Raw genomic sequence first — 20,299 nt, forward strand, 5'->3', positions numbered from 1 at the left:
TAGCTCGGCAAGGTGATTTGTGATTGGTCAAATTTGAGCATGGAATTCCAAAAGAATGAGCACACTATCATACACAATGGGACTAAGGCATTGCAACCTCAACTAGCTACCATAAGCTCACTATTCAAATCTAGCTTGGACTTAGACCGGCCCACCTTGATGCTATTGGGCCCTTGTCATTCCAGCCCACACTTGGATACTATGGCAATAAATGCCAACACTACCTTTTATAATTAGGAATGGCAACGGGGCGGGGATCATATTCCTTGTCCCCGACCCCAATTTTGAAATAAATCCTCGTCCTTGACCCCGACAGAGACGAGTTCCCTATGGGGATCCTAAATCCTTGAAATTTTTTAATTATATATATATATATATATATATATGAGGACTTCATTCCCCAATCCTAACCCCGATCGGGGATCCCTATTAATCCCAATCCTCGTCCCTGACCCCATCAGGTCAAGGAGGTCGGGTACCTGTAGCTGTAGGGGATGGGGCAATGATTTAAAAGGCGCTCCTAGGTGCTTAGGCGAGGTTCATTTAAGGTATGTGCCTAGTGCACCTTGAGCTTCAGCCCAGGTGTATGCCTTTTTAATTTTTTGCGCCTTTTGTTCTTTTTTGAACCTAACGGGCCGGGGGCTCTACCCTCAGACCCCCAACCAAGCTTTGAGAACCCCCTATTTGCTTATATTGTTCATTCATTCATCCTAGTAAAATATCTTCTTAAAAGACAATTAACATTATAAAATCATTTACTTTTGTGTAAGGATTAAAATTTTAAGACCCTAACATGCATTTGTATGTGCTTGCCTTGAGGGGCTTGGTACAAAGGCGGCTCTTAGAATCAAGAATGCTTTTACATTACATTAGCTATTTGAAGTAATGCAATTGAGGAAAAGAAAAAGAGATTGTGGGTTTTACATGCTTGAAAATGTTTTATATGTTTGATTTTATTTTTAAATTTTCATTTGAATGCACTTTACATGTTATGTATATGTATTTCAAGTTTAAATAATAGGTTTTTTAAAACATTTATTTTAAAAGCTAAGTTTATATTTTTATTAATATTATGTTGAATACTTTTATATTTTTATATATTTTTTAAATTTTTTTATTTTTTGGGTATTTTTGTATTTTTGCACCTTGCTTCAAAAAGGCGTGCCTCACCTTATGCTTTGTGCCTCGAGCGCAAATTGCACCTTGCGCTTTTAAAACAATAGGATGGGGAAAATTGCCATCCCTATTTATAATTAGTAGTTGCAGGCCCTCCTAGCCTAGTACCAGATTCTCATCATGCACACGGCAGCTCCAGTTGATGTCGGCCCCTATTGGTACACACACTATCAACACCAAGAAATTTAACATTTGGTTCAAGACATGTAGTGGGGCATTATAACAGGCTAGTAACAGCGCCTACTCACTAGTTCTTTTTGTCAAGAAGAAAGACAACACTTGACACTTCTGTGTTGGCTACGAGCATTGAATGACATCACTGATAAGGACTGCTTTCCCTTACCCCTTATTGACGAGTTGTTGGATGGGCTCAGGGGAGCCAAGGTGTTTTCAAAGCTGGATCCTAGGTTCGAATAGCACTAGATCAGGGTCCATAGAGATGATGTCCACAAGACAGCCTTCCCATGATGGCCACTACGAGTTCCTTGTTATGCCATTTGGCCTATCAAACTGCCGTTGACTTTCCAATCTCTCATGGATGTCATGTTCAGGCCCTACCTCCATAAATTTATTTTGGTTTTCTTCAACGATATTCTTATCTACAGTCCTAGCTGGCCACTCCTTCATGGGTATTCTTAAGCAGCACTGGCTCTTTGCCAAGTGTTTTTGGGCAGGGGCAGACTCAATACCTTGGGCATGTAATGACTACTAATGAGGATGGGCTGGTCATGGCCGATCTAGAAAAAGTGGCTAGCATAGTGCATTGGGTCCAACCCAGAACAATGAAACAACTAAAGGCCTTCTTGGGCCTAACCAAGTATTGCAGACGGTTTATAAGGCAATTTGGGCTGTTGGCACCCCCGCGGTAGTCAACACAATCGTGAGGATGATTATGGGCTATGGCTGGGTTGTATATGTCTCGTACTAATTAGTTCCTCAACAATGGCTTCGATTTGACACTTCTGAAAATACAGGCATCTATAAGGCTGTACATTGGCCAGAGCAGCTCTTGGAACTATGGAAATCCAGTGGTCTCGGGAACATTGGGGTGGTAGCCCTGGGGTTCACTAAAAACCTTAGAGAATTCCGAGAGAGTTGTTCCAACGATAATTGGTTCTCTTCGAATTCACCCTGGTTAGAGGTGTAAATTGGGCTGTATGCGGCCTGGCCTGAATTTGGACCTGCCCAGCCATGTTAGGCTTGGGGTTCCAGGTCTACGGGCCAGCACGACACGGCTTGCGGGCCTGTAGCTATATAGGGTGGTTTTTTACAGAAATACCCCCCAACAACTATATAGGGGGGGTATTTATGTATTTTGGTTTTTGGGGGGAGAAAGAATGACACAAATGCCCCCAACAGCTATATACCAACTAGTTTGGGGGGGCATTTTGGGTAAAGTGATAAATAACTTTACAATGACCAAAATGCCCTTCCCAAAAACTAAAAAATGGCTAATTTGTAGGGTATTTGGGGCAATTGAATTATTTTCAATTCCTATAAATAGGCCTATCCTCCACCATTCTCATCACACCAATTCAACAATTCCTTTAAATATTCCTATCCTCCACCATTTTCAATTCCTACAATGATCAAAGTCAAGAACAATAGGAGAAAATGATGAAGTCAGTATTTTTTGTATACTCAATAGTTGTGTAGCATTTTTTCAAATTATTGTAAAATTTGTTTTAATTTTATTTAATTTATTTTATATTTTTTAATAACGTAATTTTTTATTTTCAATTTGTAACTATATTGTATTTTTTATATTTTATTAATTTATTCCATGTTCCAATTTTCATATTTCATTCATCCAACCATTGTATGCTTTTTATCATTCAAATTTAAATGAAATAAAATTCCTATTTTTCTTCCAATTTGTTATTCACTTTGAGTCTTTGTCTCTTTGATTTCTTATTTGGTTAAGTATTTTTTTCATTTCTTTGTTAGATTTCTTATTTTTTCAAATAGTTCCCAAAGGAAAGTTAAATATTTTAGTTCTACTTAGCAAAGAAAAAAATAAAAAAATGTAAAAAAAAAACAAAAAAAATCAATCTGGCCCATGCCCAAGGCCCATCCTATGGCCCAGCCCGGCACGGCCTGTAGCCCACCCGGCCCAGGCCCATTGCACAGCATGGGCTTGGGCCGTGGGCTGTGCTGGGCCGACCCCCCAAATTATCCCTCCGGAGGTGGCATGGCCCAGGACGGCCCACGGGCTGGCACGGCACGACCCTAACCCTGGTATGGCTCTAGGGTTAGTACTAGACTTGTATAGCCTGAGCCCATGGTTAACAGTATGGGTTGCTAACAGTCATGACCGTATTTTATGAGGGTGGACAAGTTCACAGGTCTGTCTTCTTCAGGCCAAGTTCCACATATGTGGGTAGGCTTTCCATTTAGCATAAAGTCCATGATAAGTTTTTTCTAATGGTGTGGTGCATTGGACCCAATAGGTGTAACCATGGATGCCCAACACAGTGTTGGCTACACTGAAATTAAGGGGATGTAGGTCTAAATGGAAAAAATGTCCTTGTATTTTAAGAGCCATACTTTTGCAGATTCTATCACATTGAAGATGATTCCCGTCAACGACATGGACTATGAAAACTGAGATAGGTTGAACAGTGAGTCCCAGTTGGTGTGCTAGAGAGCTGGTCATGAAATTGAGTGTGCTCCTACTGTCCACCAACACTGATACCTTCCTACCACCCAGGAATCCTTCCACCCTTTTGGTCTGGGCAGAGACAACCCATTCAATGCTTGCAGGGAGATTTCGGGGGTCTCAAGTTCACAAGGATCTACTGCTTCTTCCTCATATGCAAGGCCCATAGAAGCCTCCTCTTCTTCTGGCCCATTAGAGTCCAAAAAGAAAAACTGTTGCTTTTTGTACTGTTGGCTTGGGTGGAATTTCTCCTCGTAATTATAACACAGGCCCTTTTCCCTTTGGGTCTGCATTTTGGCCCAGGTTAACTTCTTGAAGGGAATATTTTGAGGTGGGTCTGTGTTGCTAGCTGGGTTCAGAGTGGTCTCAGGTTTGGCTAGGGTTGGGGTTTTAAGGAGCGGTGCACCCAGCTGATTCAACCTCATGAGCTGATTTGTCCTCTCCTGCTGCAGATGTGCGGGACCTACCGCCACCATAACTGTTGGAAGATGCAGAGTTTTCACTTCTTTGCATATCTCCTCCTTGAGCACTCCAATAAAACAACCCACCATTGCCTTCTCCAGCTATCCGTGCACCCTCATCGCCAACTTCTTGAATTCCATTTGGTACTCCCTTACGGTACCGGTTTGTTGGAGCCTAGAGAGAACCTCATTGTGATCTTCAAAAGTTGTAGGATCAAACCTATTGCAGATGGCCTCTGTCAACTCCGTCCAAGACACCTGAGGGTGTGAACGACAGTACCATTGGAACCAGAGTATCGCCTCCCCATGTAGATAGGTCACTGCCACTGCAACTCTGTTGACTGGGTATTTCATGAAAATCAAAATACCTCTTGGCCATGTTGATCTAAGAGACTGGATTGTTGCCAGAGAAGGGAGAAAAGTCCAGCTTTGGAAACTTGCAGAAAGGACCCCCAGCCCTTTGGTTGCTTCCCTTGACTGGAGCCCTCTTGATCACTGTCCCACCATTAGCCGACGTTCTTCTTCACTTATCTCAAATCCAAAGCCACCTTGTGATAGTTCAGCTTCAACTGCTCCATCCTATCGTCCGTTGTGGCTGATGTGGTGAGAGACATCAACGACTCACCACTCCCTGCTCTGATACCAAATGTTAGGAACCTGCCTAACACAAGAGCTCTCTTTGAGGGGAGCTCTGCCTCCTTACAAGAAAAGAGAAGGAAGGAAAATTGGGGATTAATCTCTCCCCTTTATTCCTTGGGCATCTTATATATAGATGGCTTCTTACAATCGGAGTATCAAGTAATTACGATAGGGTATCATGCATTTTGTACCACTGGCTGACGTGGCCATCTAGAGGAAATAAACTGGTATCCCTGATGCTGCTGGTGTCCACACTGGGCTGGAGTCCTTTTTTTTTTTTTAAATAAGAGTTAACCACTGGGCTGGAGTCTTTGTGGGCTCAATACCTAACAGCAGTGGCCCACCCTTTTTTTTGATAAATGAGAGTAATTTTATTGAAATAAAATCAGAAAAACAAGCAGCCTAAGAAGAGGCACGAGATGTTACCTCCCCCAAGGACTGAATCATAAAAACTAAAACATGCCCAAACCTGAGATACAAATTACAAAGTAGCCCAAAACAGATCACCCCTTGACACCTCTTGCTTGGCCAGAGAATCGGCCATTACATTTGCTGATCTGCTAACCCACTGGAACCTAACAGTCATATTTCTTGTCATCAATTTAACTTTCTTTAATAGATCCCTGTAGCCCCAACAAACTGTGTCTGGGCTATTCAGTCAGCCCACTACTACCTTGGAATCTCCTTCTACTAACAAATTGTTCACTCCTAATTGACTAGCCATCTGTATGCCTTGTACCGCTGCTAGTAGCTCTGCCCTTACAGAATCGCCTTCACCCGCTGGTCCTGAGAAGAGAGACAACATATTGCTGTCTTTATCTCTCAAAATCCTTCCAATTCCAGATGGCCCTGGGTTATCTTGGCAGCTGCCATCAAAGTTCAATTTTACCACTCCATCCGGTGGGGGTTTCCATTCAACTTGTAATTTGTTCTTAGTGGAGACTGTAGAAGCCACTACTTCCCAATTTCTCCTTAAGTCATCAAAGGAGAAATCTGCCAACAATTGTGAAGATTTCAGCCATGAAATTGTCTTTGTCAATATACATTCCTTGACTTCAGCAAAACTTCTTTCCTTTTCTTGAAATATTCTAGCATTTCTCTCCTCCCATAAAATCCACAAGGTGGCGGCTCTGATACATTTCCACATTATCTTCCCCCTTTTTGTCAATCTCCCAAGAGCATCTGGAGTGAACAACAGCTTTACTTCAGAGGGCAAATTCCACCTGCACCCAAATAAAGAAACAACCCAATTCCAAATATTGGCAGCAAAGGAACACGATATCAGCAAATGGTTATAGTCCTCCTCCTTCACTTTACACATAAAGCACCAATTTGGGGACAAACACAAAGAAGGTTTCTTCTTTCGCAAGTTTTCCACAGTATTGATCTTACCATAATAGGCTTCCCAACAGAACACTGCTACTTTGGGGGGTATTGGCCTTGACCAAACCTCTTTAACAGGGAAGATTTGAGAGGAAGGATTAGAGCAAAGGGCATTAAAGAAAGATGCGCAAGTGAAAGAGCCAACCGGGTTTAGAGCCCAGACTCTTTTGTCCGGGTTAGTGGGGTCCAAGTACACCGAATCTAGAAGCAACAACAACTCTGAGACACAAAGAAATTCTTCATCCCTTAACCCTCTCCGAAACCCGAAATTCCAATTTAAAGCCAAAGGCCAAACTGGGGGGGGGGGAGGAACCAAGAAATGGGTTTCTTTTTAAATAGGGATATGGAATAGAGAGAAGGGAAATGGTCTTTTAGGGGTTGAGATCTCACCCAAGTATCTTCCCAAAAAAGAATAGAGTTTCCAAAACAAGCATCGTACCTTACAAACCTGAGGAAATTAGGGAGAATGCTAGAGATAGCCTTCCAGGGAGTTGTGAGTAAATCCCTTCGGGATACCCCTGCATCCCAACCTGATTCAGAGCAGCCATGGATACTTTTCACTACTTCATGCCACAACCTCTCCCTCTCCAGGGGCCACCTCCAAAGCCACTTACCTAAAAGAGCCTCATTCTTACTCACCACATTCCCTAAGCCTAGTCCTCCTTTTTTGCTTCTACTCACCACCTCCCACCTAATCAAGTGGTCTTTTTTCTCCACACCAGGTTCCCATAGGAAGTCCCTAATCAGTTTTTCCAACCTCTTTGCCTCCCTTTTAGGATTTCTAAAGACTGACAGGAAGTATAAAGGCAAGTTGGCTAAAGTTGCTTTAATCAAAGTAACTCTACCACCCACGGAGATGTAGTTTCTCTTCCAAGCTGCCAATCTTTTTTCAAAATTTTCAACCACCGGATTCCAGAACCTACTTTCCTTTGGATTTGCACCTAGGGGAAGTCCTAAATAGGATAGAGGCCATTGAGAGCAAGTGCATTCTAACAAGGCTGCTATAGACTCCACCTCCTCTCTGTTCAAATGAACCCCCACAACACAACTCTTCTCAAAATTTACCTTCAAATTTGAGGCCTTCTCAAAGTAAATTATTAAATCCTTCAAATTCCTTACCTCTGTCAAATCACAGCCTTCACAAAAGATTATTATATCATCTACAAATTGGAGATGGGTTACTGACACTCTGTCTCTACCTATTCACCACCCTATTAGGGATCCGGCTCTATCCGCTTCTGAAAGGAGTCTACTAAAGGCATCAACGACTAAAGTGAAAAGGAAAGGTGACATGGGATCACCTTGTCTCAGACCCTTGCTAGCTGGGAAAAAATCAGTAACTACCCCATTAACTAGGATGGAATAATGGCAACTAGAGAGGCAACCGTTTATCCATTTGCACCACTTATCCCCAAACCACACTTCACGAGTAATAAGAATCCCAAATCCACTAAGTCATAGGCCTTTTCAAGGTTAAGTTTACAAACATAACCTTTACACCCCGATCTCCTCATCTCCTCCACACATTCATTTGCTATTAGAATCTGATCTACAATTTGTCTCCCCTGAACAAAAGCTCCTTGCGCTTGGCTTATAAGACAAGGAAACACCTGCTTTATTCTCAAGGATAAGACTTTTGCCACAATCTTTTAAACACTAGTCACCAAACTAATAAGTCTAAAGTACTTTGGATGCTTGGCCTCTTTCTTTTTCAGATTTAAGGCTAAAAAAGTAGCATTAATTCCCTTACTCATCACTTGATTGTTCTCAAATTCCTTGAAGACCTCAATTAAATCCTCTTTGACTATGTCCCAACAATCTTGAAAGAAAGCCATTGTGAACCCATCTGGCCCTGGTGCTTTAGATTTGTCCATGGAAAAAACAGCTTTTCTAATTTCTTCCTCAAAATTCCTCTCCAGCCAGTTTCTACTCTCTTCTGGAAGCCTCTACTAGGTTACACCTTCCAACTCCACTCTAGGGCTTAGGGGTCTTCTCAAGATGGATTTGAAATGGTCAACAAAACAAGTGGCTATCCTCTCTTGGGTATCAAAGACTGTTCCATCCACTTCCAGTTTGGAAACTAGGTTTTTCCTTCTCCTTTCATTGGCTAGGTCATGAAAAAATTTAGTGTTCCCATCTCCTTCCTTAATCCATTTACATCTAGACTTCTGCCTCCAAGAAATTTCTTCTCAAAATAACTTCATTTAACTCTCTTTTCAGATTCCATCTCCGATCTCTATTTTGAGGGCTTAAAGCTCTTTGGGATTCCTTCTCATCCAGTTCCTCTATTTGGGTCAATAGAGATGATTTCCTTTCTTCTATTCTCCCAAAATGCTTCCTATTCCAATCCTTCATCTGTGCTCTCAATCTTTTTAGTTTTTTATGGAATCTTACCCCTTTCCACTTCACCCCCTTAGGTCTTCTCTCCACCATTCCTCAAGCTTCTTCACGAAGTCCGGGTGAGTCAACCACATGTTCTCAAACCTAAAGGGTCGAGGTTCTTGCCTAAAAGGCTCCTGCCCTAGGCTAATGGGACAATGGTCAGATGTGACTCTAGGTAAAGCCCTTGTTAACAAGTCCGCCCACTTGTTTTCTCAGCTTTCATTGAAGAGGAACCTATCTAATTTGGAGCAGGTTGGTACCTCCTGAAAATTGGACCAGGTATAGTTAGCTTGCAGCAACAGGAGTTCCTTTAACTTAAAATTATTAATAAAATCGTTGAATCTCCGCATGCTGGTTATAATGACCTGGTGGGGGTTATTTGATTCATTCGTAAATCGAATTACATTGAAATCTCCCCCCAAGCACCACGGATCATCCCGAAGCCCTTGAATCCCATAAAGCTCTTCCCGTAGTTCGTTCCTTTCTCTGTAATTGCTTGGTCCGTACACATTAGTTAGGGCCCAGACAAATCCATCCTCAACCATCTTGAATTTTAACGACACTGAAAAATTACCTACTAGTTCGTCCAAAACCTCCACCGTATCCTCTCTCCAAAAGGTAGCAATACCCCCCGAAGCCTCGCAAGAAGGTGCTGAAACCCAACTTATTTCTCTAGATTTCTAGATACTTCTTGCCCATCTTCTATCGATATCAGCTAGTTTGGTCTCCTGAAGCATCACTATATCCGGCCTTTCCCTTCTAAGGAGGTCCTTAATCAGCCTTCTTTTCCTAACACTCCCCAACCCCCTCACATTCCAACTAATGATTTTCATGATAGTAAAAGATTTGACATCCCCCTCTAAGGTCAGACCTCTACTTAGAGGCTTTCCTTCTCTCCCCTCTTTCGCTGAATTCCAGATTTTCTTCCTTATCTGATATCAGCCTTTCCACCTCTGATCTTTTCTTCTTCCTTCGGTTATTAAATGTTCCAGATCTGCTTAAGACTGCTTTTGTTTTATTTTGCTTTTTTGAGATTTCTTGGTTTTCCTCCAAAGATTCCTCTTTTTGCCTGTACTCCTCAAGGAGGGCACAGATCTGTCCCCAAATCCTCTCTAATTCCTCATTCTGCATCTTTCCCATAATTGATTCACCCTTTGCATTTTTCCTACTTTGATCCCCTGTTTTTGCTGAAACTTCTTGAACCTCACCCCTCCCTCCCTCTTCCTCTTTTCTCTTATACTCCTCCAAAAACATACAGATCTGATCCCAGATCATCTCTAACTCCTTTTTCCTGTGATTCTCTTCCCCTTACCACTTCCTCTTGTTCTTTGCCCCTCTTGTCCCTTCCAACCTTGGCTGCTGCATCAAGTAAAGCTGCAGGAGTACCTGTTTCAGGTAGAAAACCGACATCAGTACTATAAAACGAATTGACAATATTACCTGAATGGTTGTGGGAAGATGTCAAAAACTTTCGAGGGGCAACACATAGGGGCAAGGTCGCAGCTAATCCTTCCAAAGTAGATGACTGTGGGTTCCCATTGTGTTCAACCAATGTTGTTTTAATCCTTGCATCAGAATTTGTCTTTGTAAGTTGTCCCCTTGTTGATAACTCTGTGATCGGTGACCAAGGTAATTGCTGTTCCTCTATTCCTCTACCGGTGCCGTGCTGCTCTAGTGAACTGGGAGCTAATTTAAGAACCAGTGTCCCCTGCCTCTCCTCTAAGAAATCTGCGGTAAACCCCAAATCTGTAGCTAATAAGATACATTTAGAGTGCAACTTCTGGGCTGAAACTGAAACATCCGGGTCATCATTTTCCAAAAAAAGCAGCTCGATTTGAAGGCTCTCATCACTAAGGGATTTGCTGTCTCCGGAAAAGGGAACTCCCCGACTCCGCTGTCAACGAGTGCTTCTTGAACCTCGGATTTCGCCGTTCAGGGGAGAAAACTTTCTTCTTCTTGCTTGGAACCCATGCCCAGTTCGAACTTGCCACTCTGCCGATGCTAGCTTCCTCCCCTGTGAGCGGTAGAAAAGGTTTACTCATGGAAGACGACGATAGACCATTTTTTTGGTCCATCGTCCTCACCAAACCTTTAGTCACGTGCCTACTTAAACTGGCACGTGGGACTTTAGAATTTGGGTCCACTCTCTTTAATCCGACCGGCCCATTCGTAGGAAAAGGTCCCCTTATTTTTTATGGGCCTGGGCCCAACCCCCCAACTTCTTTACCAGTCACGTGTTCACTTAAGGAGACATGTGACTGGCCTCGGTTCAAAGGAGCAGACAGGACCGGCTTAACCCCTGAATTCCTTTGAAATTTGAACTCCTGGCACAAGTCTACCTCCAATTAAACCTCCCGTCACCGACTGAACATAGGACCTGCCATTCCTCAGCCTGCCCCGCCAAACAGACTTTCCCCAAGTAGTTAAATTTTTTTCTTTTCTCTCTTTTTTCCTAGTTGCCTCAGAAGACTTAGCCTCTTTTGTAGTGTCTACTCTGCCTTGCAAACCAAGCAACCAGGCCTGTTCTGCCCTTTCATCTTCCTCCCTTCTTGCCTCTTTCCAAAGCTGGGCTTCAATGGAGGTAGCAAGCCAAACGGGGTATACTAAGCCCTCTGAAGCAACCTCTATCTTCCTTGGGATGTCACTGGGTTTAACACCACTTGAACTCACTGCAACTGAATGGAGATCACAGTCAAAAACTCCTTCTAATTTTGCATCACAAATTAAAGCTATTGACTGTAACTTCCTCCTTCCAGAGATTGAAAGGTAACCCAAGCACTCTGACTATTACATTGTCTTCAATCTCAAAGCATTTGGTATTAGATAGAGGACACCAACTCGAGACTGTAGCAGCACCAGCCTCAGAAAGAATGTTTAAAGCTGAAATCTCTACTTTAACTTCACCCAGATCTATCAAAGATTTACAGGGTTCATAAGGAGTAATCACCATCGGCTTCTGCAGGTTTAATTCTTTGAGATTCGCCTGAGCAATACCTCTCCAATCCCTTGGTGGACTTGAAGTCTCAACCACAAATTTCTTTTCCCAATCCTCTTTTTCTGCTGTTGCTACCAGTTTACAAGATCTTTTCCCTTTTTCTGCAATCATCCATTTCCTGTCAGCGGGTTCTTCCTTTCTTTTGTGATTACCCCCTTTCATTTCCTTTACTGCAGCTTCTACTTGTTTTGTTTTCATCTGCTGAGTAATGTCACTCAGTGCCTCTGCCACTACCTTCCATCCAACACCCTGTTTACCTTCTGCGAAACAAGCCAGCTGCTTCTTTCTTCCTCCGAAGAATTCCTGCAGTGTTATGTAGCAGCCTTTTGCATTCTTTTTGCATTCCACCTCATAGCTCTTTCTTCCATCAAGGTTGAACTTCGTAAAGTTCAGTTTACCTTTGGAGCTTGCTTCTGAAACAAAACTCTGCAACCATTCAATCACTTCAAGACCTTCCAACAATATTGTGGCTCTCTTTGCCTCCCTAATCTTCAAGCTCTGCTGGCCCCTGATCCTTATCTCTTCAAATTAGGAATCTTTTGCTTCAATCTTCACCGTTCTCCTCCATCTAGCAGCCTCTACAAACCTATTCTCCATCTCTCCCTCCTCTTGACTAAAGAGAATCTCACTATTACATAGCAGTGGCCCACCCTTACTTGGGGTTCCATCATATTCCCACTTCTTTTTGGCTTAGAGGGTGTTAATTAATAGAATTCCTGTGGATGATAACATAATGAAACTTGTCCTTCTGTCAGCTTCTAAACGCTGTTGTTGTAAGAATCCAACAATTGAAACTACGAATCACCTTCTAATTGAGAGCGTTCTTGTTTCCAGGGTTTGGAAGCATTTGAGCAGTATTTTAAAAACCCTATTTTTTGATGGAGATATCTTTAGTCAAAAAAGATCTTGGCAAGTGCTTTCTAAAATGAAGAGTAACATTTCGGATCTTACCTCCAAGGAAGGCAATGTAGCTGCTGATGGCTTGGCTAATTTGGCATATGACCATGGTTTTGAATGTATGGAGAGAAATCAAAACTTCCTACTCATACTATCCATGTAATTTGGGTAGATGGTTCCAGTATTCCTTTCATTATATGGAAGTTACAAGTTTTTGTTTACATTCAGGTTTAAGAGGAGAGAAGAGAAGAACTTGAAGAAAGGGGCATCAACTTCTATTCTGTCCAGCCATAAATGGAATTTAAATGAATGATTTAAAAGATTACTAGAAAGACAAAACTGCCCCTGATCAGGCCCATAAAACTTAAAGAAAGGAAATACATAACAGAAACTGAGAAAAAGCCCAAGCCCACACAGTTATGTCTCACAACACTCCCCCTCAAGCTGAGCATAGATATCTTTCATGTCCAGCTTGCATTGTAATTCCAAAAATCTTGCTTTGTTAGGGCCCTTGATGAACATCAACAAGTTGTTGTAGAAGGCATAGAAGGGCTGCAGATATCTCTAGAAACAATCCTTTTTCTCCAAAAAAATATCTATCAATTTCAATATGTTCCGTCCTATCATGCTAGAGAAGATTATTGGCAATATCAATTGATGCTTGATTGTCACAATAAAGCCTTAGAGGTTCAATCACACCTATCCCCAACTCATTTAGAAGGATTTGAAGCCAGAGTAACTCAGCAACTCCTTGAGCCATCTCCCTATACTCAACTTCAGCACTTGATCTAGCTACAATAGTTTGCTTCTTGCTTCTCGAAGTAACTAGGTTACCTCCTACAAATGTGCAATATCCAGATGTACATGTTAAGACCGCTGCTATTAATTTTTGTTCATAAACTGATTTGACCCACTTTTGTGATGTCAAGGCCTTGCTGAAAAAGGCTAGTGGTCGGCCTTCTTGCATGAGGACAGCCCCAACACCTTGACCGGAGGCATCACATTCAATGATGAAGTCTTTTGTGAAATCGGGCAGTGCTAATGTTGGAGGTGTTGAAACAGTATGTCTCAACTGCTCAAATGCTTGTTGGGCCTGGGCTGACCAGTGAAAGGCATCTCTTTTCAGCAATTGGGTCAAAGGGGCAGCTATTGGGTTGTAGCTTTTGATGAAGTGGCGATAATACCCTATCAGGCCCAAGAAGGCCCTCAATTCTTTCATATTTTTGGGTTGCGGCCAGCCCTATATACTGGAGATTTTATCCGGGTCTGCTGCTACAGTTCCGTTTTCTACAACATGTCCCAGGTAATATACTTGAGTTTGTCCAAAGGAGCACTTGAACTCTTTAGCGAACAACTGATGGGTCTTAAGTGTTGCGAGGGTGACCTATAGATGGTTCAGATGCTCCTCCTAGTTGGGGCTATTGATCAATATATCATCAAAGAAAACAGGAATGAACTTACGTAAATATGGCCGGAATATGTCGTTCATTAAGGCTTGAAATGTTGTCGGAGCGTTGGTCAACCCAAATGGCATGACCATGAACTCATAGTGGCCATCACGTGTCCTGAAAACCGTTTTGTGAACATTCTCTATATGTACCCTTATCTGGTGATACCCAACTCGTAAATCTAATTTTGAGAATATGGTGGCCCGACTACGTTCATCAAGCAATTCATCAATGACAGGTATTGGGAATCGATCCTTAATGGTGATATTGTTAAGAGCCCTACAAAATCGCCAAGTCCCATCCTTCTTTTTGACTAATAATACCGGCGAGGAGAATGGGTTGTGGCTGGGCTGTACTATTCCTTTCTCAAGCTTATCATGAACTTGCTTCTCGATTTCAAATTTTTGAAAATAAGAGTATCGGTAAGGTCTTACATTGGTTGGGGCGGCTCCTGGCATGAGAGGAATGCGATGGTCATGCTCTCGGGGTGGTGGAAGCTGTTGGAGTTTTTTGAACACGCTGCCATATTGCTGGAGGAGTTGTTGCAGGTGGTTGTGGTAGTCTCCAAGCCCATTTGAGCTGCTGTTAGCTAAGGATGGGCTGGTCCAATTTGAGTCCATGTGCATGAATATGGGCTGATCCGGATCTCCCATTTGCTTTGTTAATGTTGCAAGACTGATGGGCCTCCTATCTCCAATAGGTCCTACCCAATCAACATAAGTAAACGTTTCTACCTCAATTTTATCATGCTTCTTAAAAAGTAATCCCTTTCTTGGACCAGTCTTTAGGTATCTCAGAATTCTTTCTACTGCATTCAGATGGGAAACACATGGAGTATGCATAAATTGGCTGACTTCGTGAACTGCATTAACAATATCGGGTTTAGTAAGAGATAAATATAAAAGTTTGCCAACAAGTTGTTGATACCTCTCTTTGTTAGAATAAAGCTTTCTCATCATCACCTTGCAAACCATGGTTTTGCTAAATAGGAGTATTAGCTAGTTTGTATCCTAATTTCCCTATTTCCTCTAGCAAGTCTAGAGCTAGAGGTGTAAATCGAGCTATGCCGAGCCCAGCCTGTTATTGTAGCACGTGGGCTGTGCCGCAGCCTGCCCCATATCCCTGGGCCATGCTAAGCTTGGATTTTTAGGTCCATGGGCTGGCACAACGCGACACGACAAAGTGGGCTGTGTTGGTATTGGCCCGCGGCTTGGCGTAGCCCATATGTATTATTATATATTTATATTATATATAATAATATAATTATATACATATATATGTATATGTATGTGTAAGAATATTATATATAATAATATTATATATAAGATTATGATATATATATATATATATTTTTTTTTTTTTCAATTTTATTGTACTCTTTTATTCCAATTTTATTGTATTTTTTTATTTCATTTTATTATTTCATTTTATTATTTCATATATAAACAATTGTATACATCAAAATTCATATAAAATAAAATTTTAAGATTTTTTTCAAAATTTTGTCTTTTGTTTATTTATTTTAAAATTTTCATTATTTTTTAAATATGCCTCTCATGGTCTGGCCTAGCTTGGGCCTGCCATGAGCTGTGTTGGGCCTGACCTATTAAGGATCCTAGAGGAGGCAGGCATGGCCCACATCGTCCCATAAGCCAACATGGCACAGCCCGCTAAAGCACAAGCAGCCCACAAAGTCATGTCGTGCCAGCCTGTCATGACCCGATCTACACCTCTATCTAGAGCATACTTCCTTTGGATAATGTAAATTCCTTCACTGGATCTATCTATCTCTATTCCCAATAAATATCTTAGAGGTCCCAAATCCTTAATTTCAAACTTTGAGGCTAAGAAACCTTTCAACTTTTGATCTCCTAATCATTCCCTATAACCACTAAATCATCAACATATACAATCAATGTTGTCATTTTGTCTCCATTTCTTCTATAAAACAATGTGTGATCAGCACTACTTTGTTGGTATCCCACAGTTGTCATTGCCTTGCATAGCCTTTCAAACTGGGCCTTAGGTGATTGCTGTAGCCTATATAAAGCCCTTTTCAGTTTACATACTTTTCCTCTCATGTTTTACCCTGGTGGAGCATCCATGTAGACTTCTTCTTGTAGATCACCACTCAAGAATGCATTTGTTACATCCAACTGGGGCAAAGGACTCCTTGTGCAAACTCTTTTGCAACCAATTTGGCTTTGTACCTTTCAATAGAGCCATTAGCTTTATGTTTGATTGTATACACCTACTTGCAACAGTGCCTTCCCATTTGGTAGATCTACTAACTCCCAAGTATTAACCTTCAATAAGGCTCTCATTTCTTTTTTTTTTTCTTTTGATAAATAAGGTCTCTCATTTCTTCATACATGGCTTCCCTCCATTTGGGGTCAACAATCACCTCTGAATTCCTAGAAGAGTTGAGACAGAGGACAAGGCAGAGACGAAAGAGTGATAGGCAGGAGAGACATGAGGATAGAGACAAACTTATTTATAGGATGAATTGTACATGAATGAACCGGTTTCGGTACAACAATAGGTAGATCCAAATCATAACTAGTGGAGCAGGAGACAGATAGTACCTTGGCCAGATTCAGAAGCATCCAACTGGTTGTGGTCATCAACTAGTAGGTCTTTCTTCCTCTTTCTTTGATAAACACTTGGCTCTCTCGCATCAATTACTGGAACCGTTACTGTAGGTGTGTTCGGAGTCTTATCTGGACGAGAAATTGCTGAAGGTGTTGTTTCTGGACAAGGGGAATCAGAAGTAGAGGGAGCATTAGAAGGATCAGAAGGAGCAGATGGAAGGGTGGAAGTAGGAATAGAAACAAATGGATTAACCTCAGAGGAAGTCTCCTCCACCCCACTAGTCTCCCCCTGAATAGAATTCTAGGGAGGTTCAGAAAAAGATCGAATCACAAGACATAACATCCTTTATAGTAAACTTTCTTCTAGTTTACAATGTTTACAATGATACTGTAAAAGTAGTATCAGTGCTCTGATACCATGTTTACAATCAGGTTTAAGAGAAGAGAAGAACTTGTAGAAAGGAATGGCGGCTTCTATTCTGTCCAAACCATGGAATTTAAATGAGTGACAAAAGATTACAAGAAAGACAAAACTGCTTCTGATTAGGTGGCAGCAATAAAAATAAGAGTACAAGAAAAGCCCATAAAACTTAAATAAAGGAAATACATAATATAAACTGAGAAAAGGCCCAAGCCCACACAGTTATGTCTCACATCGTAGTTAATCTCCAAACACCCTTGTTTTATTATTAGCTGGAGATAACAGTGTATAGGTTTTTCTAGGGGTAAGGTATCTACTGGAATGATTTGTTAATTTTGTATTTAAATGTCATGAGAAATCTTCTAATTTGTCATAAACTTTCCTATTTTTATGGAATATTTACTATATTTATTTATTTATTTTATCTTATTTTAACTTTTATTAGTTAAAAGAATCCATGCTTGTGAGGTTTATGCTTGCGTAGTGGTTTGATGCTTTAGTATGGTTGAATGTCTTGTGTCATGCTTTACCATGGTTTTAGATGTAATTATTTTCATTTTAATTAAAAATATCTTTCTTTACTATTAAAATAATCTAATTAGTTGTGCAACTTTGGTTGGTTGGGCTAGGTATAGACTATAGGGCCAATATAGGCCCATCCAAAGGTCAAGCCCAAATTTTCCGAGCCAAGCCCAACCTGAGCATATCCAACACAACTTGGGCTGGGCTCAGGCTTGGGTGGGTTGGTCAGGTTTGAAAGTTTTTCTACTTGTGTTTTTGCACTTCCTTTCATTTAGGCATTATATAGTGCTGTGACTTGGGGGGTGGGGAGGTTGGATTGGATTTAGGGCCAACCAACCTATACCTCATGCTTGGGCTTGGTGCAATTTAGGAATAGAATAAAAGAAAAATATGTACAAATACCATTACACAATGCATAAATACGGTAAACAGCATTGCAAAACCAGTCAGTAACAAGGTGATTTGAATTCACTTCTCATCATATATACATCTTTGTTGTTTGAGAGTTTTATCTACATTGGAGGCTAACAATATATTTGCTTTTGGAAGCTTAGTACTAATACTATACAGTAGTGTTACCTAATGACTTGTTAATTATAATCTACATAAACCATAATTTTATTCAGTAAATGAGCAAATAAAGATTGAGACCTTGTTCTCAGGAAAAATAACACGATTTTTAAATAATATCCCTTGTTCAAAGGAAAACACATGCACACTACATTACAGTCCTATCATATCAACACAAAATGATACACTGATATCAATATGTGAAGGGGCAGTCAATTATTTGCCCCAACTAAGAGGTTCAAATCAATACTCCCCACTCAGTTGCCTAGGTAATGGGCTTCTAAAATGCCCAAATGATTTTCTACAATGCCTTGGCAACACTTCAACTACACTGCAAAAGAGTTAAGATAATTATTATTATGTTATAGTACATCAATGAACATCTTCTCATATATACATTGTTTTCCTATATATTAAATTATTAATATAAATACCCTTACCCTTTCTCCAAAAGAAAAATTCACATTCTATGTTGTATGCAGGAACACCCTGAGTGGGAGATAAAGAATGGATTTGTATATTTCCAGAAGGCAAAAGAATCAGCCCCTTGCAAGGAGATACCATCTTTACAGCTGATCAATCAGACGCTTAGTTATGCCCGAGAATTGGAGCGGATTGTATAAAACTGCTTATTCTAATGGTATTTCTATGGACAATCTAGGGCTCTATTGATTGCTTTGTGTACATTTGTATATGTGTAGTCATTATAAAATTTTCTGGGTCAACATTCTTTGTTTCCTGATTTTATTTCAATTTTCTGATCTAATATTTTATCTTGGTTTCTCTAGACATGAACCTTATATTTGGTACAGGGCCACTCAAATGTTCGCAATCTTTGAGTATGAGCCACATGTCTTGTTGACATGGTTCCTATGTCATTGACATATCATATACTTTGTATGATCAATTTGATTAAGATTCTATAGATAGTGTTTGATGAGATCATCTAATTGGTTGTACCGAACTGTGTACATTGTAAAAAGAGTGTCCTTATTGAATATTTTAGATCAATTGATAGATGTGATGAATGGAAGGTTGACCAAGTTTTTTTATTAATGCTTTTGCATGGATTTGATGTGTTCTCACTGAGCCATCAATTGAAGGGAGGAGTGGAATTAATATCTTTTTTTTTTATCAGAACAGCTAATGAAGATATTTTTGATCTGCTGATATTTATCCTTTGATAGAGCAATTTAAACCGTTGATTTTATTTGAGAAAGTGCAACTCTTGCTTTCAATGTGAGTCTGCTAAGTTGATCAGATGATGTTGGTCCTTTTTTCTTTCATCATGAAGGGTAGACATGGAAGGGGGAACTGGGTTTTTCTCGGCATATGATGCAGGGATTTTTGCTAGGATATGCGTGGGGATTTCTCAAGGATGAGCTGTTTGTCAAATCTTTGTGTTGTTGGTTCTCTATTTGTCTTTTGGTTTCTTTAAGATGTAGCTTTGGGGGTTTTGGTTTTTGGGCTGGAGACTGGTTTGTGCTTACCTCGGAGTTCTTTTGCTTTTCTTTTTCTCATTTGTCTTTCATTGCTGTAATCTTCTTCCCTTTGTGTACTGGGGCTTTCTTTTGTTTACTTGTTCTTTGAATGTGGCATTTATAGGGATGGCTGTACTCATTACCACTATTTGTATTTTGCAGCAACCGTGGATAAACTTACTAAAGCTAGATGCTTGACTGGCTTCACTCAATTTGTGAGAGCAGTCACAGAGCTACAGAATACAGACCTGTTGTGTTTGAACTTTCAAATGTAATTCGTATGACAAAGCAAATGCCAGTGTTGGCTATGATGATGCCCTTTGTCACAAGAGAAACTGAACTGCCTCTTTGTTTTACTATATTCCGTATTGATCGTGATTGAATATTCCTGAATAGACTTGTTCCTTATTGATCAAAGTTCTTATTTTCAAGTAAGTTGTAAAGTAGCCAATGTATCGGTCCTTCAGGTTAGTGACACAGGTGCATATCGGTCTGTATATACACACACACACAGAGGTCCTCTCACTATAGTTCACACATACCTTCTTTCTCGAGTTTGGCTTTGGTCAGGGCAGAGCCCGTTTCGAACAGTCTTTACAGCTTTGCATTGAGAATATCTCCATACTTGTATGCTTTATTTCATGGGGAGATATTCCCAATGCAAGGTTGCAAAA

At 40.7% G+C, this 20,299-nt stretch overlaps 1 protein-coding gene across 1 annotated transcript in view; it reads left to right on the forward strand.

Moving 5' to 3' along the window:
- LOC104599145 (26S proteasome non-ATPase regulatory subunit 8 homolog A-like) overlaps positions 1–20,060 on the forward strand; it is a 38,942-nt gene extending 18,882 nt beyond the window's left edge. Inside the window, exons 6-7 of the mRNA XM_010261543.3 lie at positions 18,627–18,784; positions 19,788–20,060. Of these exons, the coding sequence (XP_010259845.1) occupies positions 18,627–18,767 (141 nt within the window). The 3' untranslated portion in view covers positions 18,768–18,784; positions 19,788–20,060. The remainder of the gene's footprint in view (positions 1–18,626; positions 18,785–19,787) is intronic.
- Positions 20,061–20,299: the final 239 nt, after the last annotated feature.

The sequence above is a fragment of the Nelumbo nucifera genome, chromosome 2 (assembly GCF_055504915.1).
Source record: "Nelumbo nucifera cultivar China Antique chromosome 2, China Antique-T2T, whole genome shotgun sequence".
Lineage (NCBI taxonomy): Eukaryota > Viridiplantae > Streptophyta > Magnoliopsida > Proteales > Nelumbonaceae > Nelumbo > Nelumbo nucifera.